The sequence below is a fragment of the Galeopterus variegatus genome, unplaced genomic scaffold (assembly GCF_000696425.1).
Source record: "Galeopterus variegatus unplaced genomic scaffold, G_variegatus-3.0.2 Scaffold1225, whole genome shotgun sequence".
Lineage (NCBI taxonomy): Eukaryota > Metazoa > Chordata > Mammalia > Dermoptera > Cynocephalidae > Galeopterus > Galeopterus variegatus.
The window spans coordinates 59,974-72,313 of NW_007727336.1; the positions used below are offsets into that span (position 1 = coordinate 59,974).

General features: G+C 36.0%; 1 protein-coding gene across 1 annotated transcript in view; it reads left to right on the top strand.

Moving 5' to 3' along the window:
- Positions 1 to 12,340, top strand: part of ROCK1 (Rho-associated, coiled-coil containing protein kinase 1) — a 96,230-nt gene that overhangs the window by 37,007 nt on the left and 46,883 nt on the right. Inside the window, exon 11 of the mRNA XM_008575709.1 lies at positions 4,996 to 5,044. Coding sequence (XP_008573931.1) covers positions 4,996 to 5,044 — 49 coding nt within the window. The remainder of the gene's footprint in view (positions 1 to 4,995; positions 5,045 to 12,340) is intronic.

A 12,340-nucleotide genomic window follows, 5' to 3' on the forward strand; every position in this document is an offset into this window, starting at 1 on the left:
AAAAAAAAAAAAAAAAAAAAAAAAAAAAAAAAAAAAGAAACAAATTTGGGGGCTAGCTGGTTAGTTTGGTTGGTTAGAGCATGGCCTTGTAACACCATGGTCAAGGGTTCAATTCCCCATACCAGCCAGCTGCCAAAAAGACCCAAAAAACAGATTTTGTCTAGAAATTGTCCACCAACATCACCACCACTACCACCACGCAGAAATTGAGTAAAGACTGATTCTAGTCTAATTTTCTGCAACCAAATTATTTGTTACAATCATTTATTCAACAAAAAATTTATGTGTCACATAAGGTACTTGCCAGCAATATAGTACTGAATAAAACAAGACATAGCCCCTATCCACATGGAACTTGTAATTTAATGGAGAAGACAAGTAATTATAAATAATTGTGGTTTGTGTTAAGGTGGTGAGAAAATAAGATGATACAGGAATATATAGGAGATACCTACTCAATTTTGTCAGAAGTACGAAGAAGCTAAAACCAGGAGGTTCAATGGGAAATAACGGGAATAGTAGAAGAATCAGGGAAGGGAAATCTCCGAAGGCCTTGAGGTGTAAGAGAGCTTGATTGGCCAGTAAATTGTGAGAGAAAGAAAAGCCTGAGATGAGGTTGGAAAGGTCGGCAGTGTTGAGATCTTGGAGGACATTGTTTTGGGGAAGCTAAGAAATTTGTAATTTATCCTAAGTGTGATGGAAAAACATTTAAAGTAATTAAACTAAGAAGTAAAAAAATAATAATAATGTTAATCATAATAAAAAAATTTGCTTTTTAAAAAGAACTCTCTGAAAGTCAATTAACATGATACATCACATCAATAAACTGAAGGACAAAATCCATATGATTTTCTCAATAGAGGCTGAAAAAGCATTTGACAAAATTCAATACCCCTTCACGATAAAGACTTAAACAAATTAGGTATAGAAGGGAAGTATTTCAACACAATAAAAGCCATCTATAACAAGCTCACCGCCAGTATCATTCTGAATGGGGAAAAACAAGGCTTTTCCTTTAAGAACAGGAACCAGACAAGGATGCTCACTCCCACCACTTCTGTTTAACATAGTACTGGAGGTACTAGCCAGAGCAGTCAGGCAAGAGAAAGAAATAAAGGGCATCCATATTGGAAAAGATGAAGTCAAACTGTTCCTATTTGCCAATGACATGATTCTATTTATAGAAAAACCTAAAGACTCAGAAAACTCCTAGAGCTGGTTAATAATTTCAGTAACGTTGCAGGATGCAAAATAAATGCCCCTAAATCAGTTGCATTTATATTCTCCAATAATGAGATAACAGAGAAATCAAGAAAGTAAGCCCATTTACAACAGTCACACACAAAAATAAAATACCTAGGAATCAATTTAACCAAGGAGGTGAAAGATCTACAGTGAGAACTACAAACCACTATTGAAAGAAATTAAAGAAGACACAAAATGATGGAGAGGCATTCCATGCTCTTAAATTGCAAGAATTAACATTGTGAAAATGTGTATACTACCCAAAGTGATCTACAGATTCAGTGCAATCGCCAGCAAAATACCAATGACATTCTTCACAGAAATGGAACAAACAATCTCAACATTCATATGGAACAACAAAGACTCTGAATAGCCAAAACAATCCTGAGCAAAAAACATAAAGCCGGAGGCATAACACTACCTGACTTCAAATTATACTACAAAGCTATAGTAATGAAAACAGCATGGTACTGGCATAAAAAATAGACACTCAGGGGCCGGCCCGGTGGCGCACTGGATAGTGCGCCGCTTGGGAAGCGCAGCGGCGCTCCCGCCCGAGGGTTCGGATCACACGCACCCAAAAAAAGCTAGTAGGGAAACTTGCCAGAATTTGAACCCAGATCTGCCAAAACTCCAAAGTCAGACCATAATTGTGTCTCCCAGTGTGTAAATATCTATCAAATACTTTGTGCACATGTGTGAACATGCCAAACTTTGAATGATTTAAGTATAACCTGTATTTTAATACTTAGGACAGCATCATAAAATTAATTTCTAAATGAATATTGAAATTTATCCAGTTTCTATGTTTAGCAATTGGTGTTAATTTACCTCTCATAAGTGCTAGAAAGGTTCTACAATACCTCCTCCAGCCCTTTTATACTATTCAAGCTTTTTATTAGCCCTAATGTTGATTGCCTTCCCAGGGCATCTACTAGTTTGAGTATAATTTGTCTAATTAAATTTAAAGAAGAGATGTTTCAGGGAGCACCATTTCATCATTTCCTCTTAAACTCTATGCTGTGGACTTTAATGAGGACCTAAACCCCATCTTAACCCAGCCTTAGTTTCAGCACAGATGAGCTGTGCTTGTTAAGACAGTCTTCAGTTGTCCTTAAGTATAAGACCTGAAACTGTAAAATTACTAAGGGAAAATATAGGTGAAACACTTCAGGAACTAGGTCTGGGCACAGACTTTATGAATATGAGCCTGAAAGCACAAGCAACAAAAGAAAAAATAAACAAATGGGACTATATCAAACTATAAAGCTTCTGCACAGCAAAGGAAACAATCAACAGAGTGAAACGACAACCTACAGAGTGGGAGAAAATTTTTGCTAACTATGCATCCAACAATGGATTAATATCCATAGTGTATAAGGAACTCAAGCAGTAAAAAAACAAATAACCCAATTGAAAATAGGCAAAGGAACTGAACAGACATTTTTTAAAGGAAGACATACAAATGGCCAATAGGTACATGAATAAATGCTCAACATCACCAGTCATCAGGGAAATGCAAATTAAAACTACATTTAGATATCATCTCACCCCAGTTAAACTAGCTGTAATCAAAAAGAATGAGAATAACAAATGCTGGCAAGGATGTGGAGAGAAAGGAATGCTCCTATTCTGGTGGGACTGTAAATTAGTACAACCACTATGGAAAACAGTACAGAGGTTTCTCAAACAACTAGAGCTAGATCCTCCATGTGATCTAACAACCCCACTTCTGGGTATATACCCAAAGGAATGGAAATCATCACGTTGAAGGGATACCTGCATTCCCATGTTCATTGCAGCTCTGTTCACAGTAGTCAAGATATGGAACCAACCTAAATGTCCATTAATGGATGATTGGATAAGGAAAATGTGGTATATATGCACCATGGAATACTACTCTGCCAAGAGAAACTTATGTTGAGTGAAATAAGCAAAGCACAGAGGAATAAATACTGTATGTATTTTCTCATAAGTGGGAGCTAAGAGATAAAGAAGAAGAAAGAAAGACCACTGTGGTGCGTTGGACTTGCAGAGGGAGAGAACATACCTAGGGATACAAAGTGGAGTGGGGATAGGGGGATGGGGAGGGAGGTTGGGGATAATTGGGTGGGGGGCATGGGGTATAATCACAGTTTGTGGTAATGGACATGCTGCCAGTATGGATCTGGCCATCACATCTTAGGCATGTGTGGTGACAATTTGCTTTGTATCCCGTGAATATTCATAACCAATAAAAACAAAACATTAAAAAAAACCAAAAACCAAATTTACTTTCATTAATTGTGCTAAGTTGAACAATTCTGGGCATTATGTTTTGTTAAATAAAAATTATATACTCATTTAAAAAAATAAAAATAATATAAAAATCCCATGTTGAATTAATATAAAAATAAAGAAATAATTGGCAGCACTTGGCATTTATTCAACTAAATGGGAGTGAGGGAGGAAAATGAGTCAAAGATAATTCCTAGGTGGTGTCATTTATTTGTCATTTATTTGAGGTATTTGATGAGACATCTATGTGAAAATGTTCCATATATAGGTTTGAAATTCAGAATTATGTTTTGAGCCAAAGAAAACAAACTGTGGTCCAGATAATAAATTTTCAGTTTTTCTCAAATTTTTGCCCAAGTTGCCAAGTGTTGCATTTACTGATTTGATATATACCACCTTTCCGTTCATTTACTTAATCTTGTATTAAAGGTTAAATGGCTAATTTTTGTGTGGTAGCAAGTATTACATGAAGGAGTTTAGGGATCCTTAACCTGAGATCCATAGACCTCCCCCAAGGGTCCATGGATGGAATTCAAGGTCCTTTAACTTGGATGAGAAGTGGTGAATATTTTCTCTAACTTATAACTGAAATTTAGCATTTTCTTCAGTTCTGAACACGAGACAATCAACAGTCATTAGTATTTTTTTATTAACAGTAGAAATCAGAGATATTTTCTTGTACCACATTTGTTACTGTTATCTCTAAATATGATTTGTACTTGTCACTAATATGAAATTAGTGCCACTAGATCTTGTGATCTAACATATTAATAAAGAAGCACATACTGAATATTGTATGTTTTTAAAAGTTTATGACTTGGGGCCGGCCCGGTGGCGCACTGCTATAGTGCGCCGCTTGGGAAGCGTGGTGGCGCTCCCGCCGAGGGTTCGGATCCCACATGCGGACTGGCCGCTCACTGGCTGAGCGAGGGGCAGGAGCAACACTGAGGGTTGCAATCCCGTGGCCGGTCCCGGTCCGGTGCGGGCGTGACACTGAGGGTTGCGATCCGTTGCCGGTCACGAAAAAAGACAAAAAAGGAAAAAAAAAAAAGTTTATGACTATAATTTAATATTAATTGGCTTCTTTTAATCCTATGTATTTTTTTTTTTTTTTGCTTTTAAAAATAATATTCTGAAAAAAAGGCCATAAGCTTCACCAGACTGCCAAAGAGATCCATGGCCATAAATAAAGGCTAGAACCCCAGTTAAATGTAAAAATAAGGGCCAGCCCGTGGCTCACTCGGGAGAGTGTGGTGCTGATAACACCAAGGCCCCGGGTTCGGATCCCATATAAGGATGGCCAGTTTGCTCACTGGCTGAGCGTGGTGCTGACAACACCAAATCAAGGGTTAAGATCCCCTTACTGGTCATCTTTTAAAAAAAAAAAATGTAAAAATAAGAAACATGGGTGTTCAACCCTGGACAATAAAAAGTAAATATATTTCTAACCCTATACTGCTTTTGTTTTTACAGAACTTCAAACATAAAACTAGACAAGATCATGAAAGAACTGGATGAAGAGGTACTTTTTGTTTCCTAATCAGAAGTTGTCCTTTTTGAGATTTCTACCAAACCCCTTTTAGATTGTCTTATTCCTGAGAAAATTAATTTGAACTCTATATGTTGAATACAAAACAGAACTAGAGAATTGTGAGAGCCTCACCTTGGAGCTATAGGTTAAAGTGGTGCAGATTAGATTATACTTTAGTTTTTTTGTACAATTTTATTCTACAACCATGTTGAAATTTTAGAACATAAATTTTAGTTCAGTGGATCTTGATAGTTGAAAGTGAGAGAGAAGTGAGAGAAGTGAGAGAAGCAAGAGACCAGAAATTGAATCTGGAACTGTATCAGAAAAAGACAAATAGGGAAGAGGGAGGGAAACAATTTAATATATTTTAAAAGGACTGACATTGATATAATCCTATGTGATCAACTGGGAAATATATTGATTTAAGAACTCTTAATGTTTTCCATGGTTACCTACCAAAATTTTATTATTATGTAAACATAGCATAAAGATTTTATGGTTTAGGTGTTTGCAAATATTTAATACGGTTTTATTCCTCTTACTCAACTTGTAAATATCTTTCTACTGTGTGTATGAAGCGTCCTCTGAAAAGATATACTCTCTCTGTAGTCTTCCTGATATATTATTTCCTTTTTCCCTTGTAGGCTTAATCTCTCTTGTGGTTTTCATCCTGTCTTAATTTTTTATTTTCTTAAGGAATGGTATCTGTCAGTAATTTGTTATCTTTCATTTGTAGCTTTGGATATAGTCATCTTTGAAGATTTAGGTAACATTTTACCAACTTGCCATTGATCAATACATACCTAGCCTCAGCACTGTATATTTAATTCTGAGTGTTTAAGGAAACCTTTTTACATATCCTCCACTTTTTATTTCATTTTTAGAACACAGATTAAATTTAGTGTGTTAGATTTAAGTTATTCGTCTTTCCAAATTTGGGGTAGAGAGGGAGGTCTTAATTAGAAAATTAGAATAGTCCCACTTCTGGGAGATGGAGTAAAAGTACTTTTTTCTGTTTCTCCCACTAAATGCAACTAAGAACCATAGACATTAAAAATATAACAAATGTAAAAAGATTCTGAAAGGTAGATAGAAAAAGGCAGACCAGCTGGGATACTTGGGTCCTGAGAAATGACATAGGACTGATGCTCTAGGTTTTCTTTTTGCTGAATATGCTTGACTAGAGAAGCCTGCACCTGGAGACATGAAGAAGCAAAGACAAAAAAAGTCACAAGAAAAGCTCCTTTCCCTAGCTTAAGGGCCAAGAAAGGGGAAGGCTAGCGAGTCAGGAAACTTGCATAATCACTGCTCTGGTGCAAACATCACAGAAAAAATGTAGCCACACCCCCACCAACAAAGCCTGAGTGGGAAGCCAAGACTTCCACCTTCGCCATGCTGTAATATACCCCAGCCCTCAAAGTGGTGTCAAAGAAGACCCAGTAAAAGGATTTTCATCTCTGCTGGGCAGTAACAAACCTCTCCCCTCTCCCGAAACAGTGTAGTGGAGGCCATGTGGGGAGTCTAGACTTCCACTTCCACCTTGGCAGTAAAAGCCCAGCCCTCAAAGTGGTGTCAAAGAAGACCCAGTAAAAGGATTTTCATCTCTGCTGGGCAGTAACAAACCTCTCCCCTCTCCCCAAACAGTGTAGTGGAGGCCATGTGGGGAGTCTAGACTTCCACTTCCACCTTGGCAGTAAAAGAGGCACCTCTCCCACTCCCTGTTGGGGTGGTGGCAGAAGAAGTCAGAGTCTTAACCAGTGAAAACAATGAGCTTCCTCCCAATGTGATGCCTGTTGTGTAGGCCACATAGGGCCCTCCACCACCACCATGGTATAATCAGTGGAGGCCTACTGGGGTGCCAGAACTCCCACTTCCATCCAGCAGTAATGAGGATCTGCTGTTTTCCCACCTTGGGTGTCAACAGAGGCTGAGTGGAAAACCTGGACTTCTACCTCTATCTAGCAGAAATGAGGCAGCACCACTCAGTCCCATCAGAGCAGTGACAGAGGAACCTTTCTAAAACAAGATTTAAATAAGATCCAGAATATTACAAAGTAATGCCAAAAATGTCCAGGTTTGAATAGAAAATTACTCATCGTAATCAGAAGAAATAAATCTCAACTTGAATGAGAAAAGACAATAAACAGAGGCCAACACTGAGATGACACAGATATTAGAATTATCAGACAAAGACTTAAAGGAACCCTCACAAATAGGTTTCATTGAGCCAACTACAAACATAGTTGAAGCAAATGAAAAAACAGAAAATCTTAGCAAAGAAATAGAAAGTCATAGTAAAGTTGTAGATGATGTAAAATAGAACCAACTAAAAATTACAGTAACTGAAATAAAAATCTCAATGGATAGTCTCAGCAGCAGAGGAAAGAAGTAGAGAACTTGAGGATAGAACAATAGAAATTACCCAGTCTGATCAATAGAGAAAATAGTTGCGAAAAAAGTGGCAGAGCCTCAGTGAACTGTAGAACAATAAAATTCTAACATTTGTGTCATTGGAATTACTGATGGAGTGGAGAAAGGGGGTGGGAAGAAAGAATGGCTGATAATTCCACAAATCTGGCAAAAAACATGAACCTACAAACAAAAGACATGAAACCCACAGGAAGCTTAACAAACCATAGAAAGGATAAACTCAAAGATATCCACACCAAGATACAATAGTCACACTTTTGAAAACTGACAAAGAAGAAATCTTAAATATAGAAAGAGACACCTTACCTAGACAGGAAGGTAGCAAATGACAGCAGATTTCTCATCAGAAACCATGGAGGCCAGAAAGAAGTGGCACAACATTTTTCAAGTGCTGAAGAAAAAAATCTGTCAACCCAGAATCCTATTATGTTAAATGAAAACCTCCTTCTCAAATGAAAAGAAAATCACAGCATTCTCAGATGGGGGAGAACTAAGAGATTATGTCACCAGCATATCTAAAATAATTACTAAAGAAAATTCTTTAAATAGAAAGGAAGTAATAAAAGAAGGAGTCTGGAATTATCAGGAAAAAAGAAAGAACTACAAAGAGTAAAATATGGGTAAATACAGTATACCTTTCTTCTCCTCTTGATTTTTTTTTTTTTATGTTCGACAATTGAAGCAGAAATTATAATGCTGTCTGATATGGTTTTCCTTGTATGTAGAGTATAATTGGACATGAAGAGATGTAAGGCTTTTGCACTTTTATTGAACTGGTAAGATTTGAACACCAGTAGACTATGATAAGCTATATATATATATGTATGTACTACCTAGAACAGCCACTGAAAAAGCTATCTATACAAAGAGATATACTCAAAAACACCATAAAGAAAAAAAGAAGTCTAAAAAATGTTCAAGTAATCCACAGAAAGGCAGGAAAGAGAAAATGGAGAAACGAGATCAAACAAAAATAAAAGTGAGATTTAATCCTAACACAATAATTTCATTCAATGTAAATTAAATTGAATACCAATTAAAAGAGGTTGTAAGAGTAGAATTTTTTAAAAATCCCCTACTTATATGCCATCTGCAAGAAACTCTTCAAATATAACAATATAGGCAAATTGAAAGTGAAAGGGTGGAAAAAGATATATCATGCAAACATTAAAAAAAAAGAAAGCAGCAGTGGCAATATTAATACCAAATAAAGTAGACTTTATTTTTTAAAATTTTATTTTTTATTCACATATTCATTATGACAAATCATACTTATTCTTTATGCCCCTTATCCAATTGCTCTCCACCCCCCCCCCCACTAACAACCACAGATTTGTTCTCTTCTAATAGATTAACTGTTTTTCTGTTGATTTGTTGCCTAGATGATCTGTCCAGTGCTCAGAGAGGTGTGTTCAGGTCTCCTATTATCATGGAGCAGATGCTTCTTCTATTACTCTGGAGTGTTGGAGTGTGCTTTGTGTAGAGAGATGTCCTCTTTTTGGGGGGGGGTCTCTGCTGGAGACTCTCCTTGTATCATTGCATTCAAGTGTCTGGCAGGCCACCTGCATGGTGGCTGTGACTACTGCTATGGTGACAAACCACTTTTGCAGCAGCCCTGGCAATTGCAGTGGCTATGGTGGGTGGATATGGCGTTTTTGCTATGTTCTTTACCTAGTTGCGGGCAGATTAGGTTTCCCCTGGCTCTATGCCTCAGGACCCTGGAGGGGCCTGGGGCAGTGGCAGCATGCCTGGTTGCAGGCGGGTTTGGCTTCCTAAAATAGACTTTAGAACAAAGAAAATTACCAGGGCAGAGTGAAACACTGCATGATGATAAAAGAGTCAGTCCAGTTAGAAAACTGTATACACCAAACAACAGAGCTACAAAATTTATGAAGCAAAAGTGATAAAACCGAAAGGAGAAAAGGACAAATCCACAATTATTGTTAGAGACTTCAATACCCCTCTCCAGACAGAGAATCCGCAAATATGTAGAATGCAATCATACTATCAACCAACAGGATCTATTCAACATTTGTAGAACCCTATACCCAGCAGTAGCAGCATACACATTCTTTTCAAGCACTGAAGGAACACATGCCAAGATAGATGACATCCTGAGCTATAAAACAAACACATTAAAAAAAAAAAAATTGAAATCTTGCAGAGTGTTTTCTGACCAAAATGTAATCAAACTAAAATGAATAACAGAAAGATGGCAGGAAAATCTGCACACACATGGAAAGCAAACAACACACCTCTAAATAATCCATATGTCAAAGAGGAAATAAAAAGCACGCAGATCAGAAAAGAAGGAATAAAACTGTCCAGATATTTTGTGCAGATGATATGATGGTTTATGTTAAAAAAAAAATATATATATATATATATAAAGTAAAAATATATATATATATAAAGTAATTAAGACCACACAGTACCGACTGAAGGATAGATATATAGATCAATGGAAGAGAATAAAGAACACAAAAATAGCTCCATACAATTATAGCCAACTTATTTTTGACAAAGGAGCAAAAGCAATTCAGTGTAAGAAGGGTAGGTAGTCTTTTCAACAAATGATACTGCGGCAATTAGATATCCATAGGCCAAAATCTGAACCTCAACATGACTCACACCTTATGTGAAAATTAACTCAAAATGGTTCATAGGTTTAAATGTAAATATAAAAGCATAAAACTTTTAGGAAAAGAACTGGGGAAAATCTTTGGGATCTACAACTTGGTGAAGAGTTCTTAGACATGATAGCACAAACATAATCCATATAAGGAAAACCAAATAAATTGAACTAAATCAAAACTAACAGCATTTACTCTATGAAAGACTCCGTTAAGAGGAAGAAATGACAAGGTATGATGTGAGAAAAAAATGGGAGAAAATATTCGGAAACCATTATCTGAAAAGGAGTTAATATTCAGAATGTATAAGAAATTCCTACAACTCAATAGTGGAAAGACAAATAACTGAATAAAAAATGGGCACAGAGTGAGAAATAAATATTTACAAACTATGTATTTCACACAGGATTCATATCTAGAATATTTAAAGAACTCACACAGGCTTAACAATTAGCAAATAATCTAAAATGAAAATTGCCAAAAGAGGCAATGTGGATGACAAGCACATGAAAAGATGTTCACATATTAGACTTCTGGAAAATGCAAATTAAAATTATACCACGAAATATTCTGTAACAATTGGACAAAGTAAATTTTTAAATTGTGTCAGTACCAAAACTGGCAAGGATGTGGAGAAACTGGGTCACTTGTACATTGCAGATGGGGATGTAAAATGGTATAGACATTCTGCAAAACTGGCCATTTCCTAAAAAAACAGCCTGCAACTACTATGTGACCCAGCACTTGTACTCTTGGGCATTTATCCCAGAAAAATGAAAACTTAAATCCTTACAAAAACCTGTAATGTTCATAGCAGCTTTATTTGTAATAGCCCCAAACTGAAAACAACCAAAATGTCCTACAGTGGGTGAATGGTTAAACAAACTTTGGTATATCTATATCATGGGATACTACTCAGCAACAAGAAGGAATGAACTATTGATACACATTAAAATTCAGATGGATTTCAAAGGCTTATGTTGAGTGAAAACAGCCAGTCTCTAAAAGTCATATACTTTATGATTCTGTTTATATAACACTCTCAAAAAGACAAAATTATAGACAAGGAGGACCATTGATCCAGGAGTGTGGGTGGTGAGAGAAGGGAGGTAAGTGTGGCTATAAGTAGTTGCTGGAAGGAGTTTTTTATGGTGATGGAACAGTTCTGTATCTTGATTGTGGTGGTGCTTACGTGAATCTACATGCGATGAAGTGACAAAGAACTATACCCACTTGACACCAATGTCAGTTTCCTGATTTTGTTATCGTGCTATTGTTATATAGATAGTAACTATTGGGGGAAACTGGGATGAAGGGTACATGGGACCTCTTTGTACTATCTTAGCAACTTTCTGTGAATGTATAATTATTTAAAATTTTAAAATTTAACTAAAAGAATAAAATCTTGGAATTGGAAAGACTTGGACAATCTATGACAAATTTACAAATCTTTCTGAGAGCATCTTACTTAAGAAGTGGTTTTTGCTTAAAGATGGGAAAGTCCAGAAAAACACACATTATGAAACAGTTTTCCCCATATGGGGCCTCAAAGATAAAAATGGAGCATCAAAAATAAGATATACTGATAGTGGTAACTCAGAAACAGAAGGTACATTTTTTTAAGTTGTGAAAATTTGGATTTTTTTACTTTAACTCTCCTGTCACCTGTAGTGTCTTTTTCATAAATATTTCCTTGATTACTTTTTAATACACATTTAGATAGTTACATAGAATATCTTAGAAAAGAAAAACAAGTTGTTTTGACAGAAAAAAGATTAAGGGAGGCATAGAAGGACTGCGGTGACTTCACTGCACATTCTGTACCATTTGGTACCGTTTGAGCTTTGCATCTCTTAATTACCAGATATGTAATTATTATCTGATGCTTTCATATTTCATTTCTTAAATTTAGGATTGTAAGTAAACCAAAATATTGGTAATATTATATAATGGGATCATCTTTAAGCAGCTTTCAATCTGAAAAGGTATAATTCATAGGATTGTGTTTTAAATTCATGAATTCAAAAGTCCCTGAAAATATTGCATATCTAGTTCAAATAAGGAGAGTCTCACTGCAGACTACTTCTATTATTAGAAAATTGTCATTGTTCAGAGGAGGTACTATTTGATTTTGAAACAAAAAATCCATCTTAAGTTTTGTCTGGGTTTTTTTGTTTTGTTTCGGTTTTTTTTTTTTTTTTTTTTTTTTTTTTTTTTTTTTTTT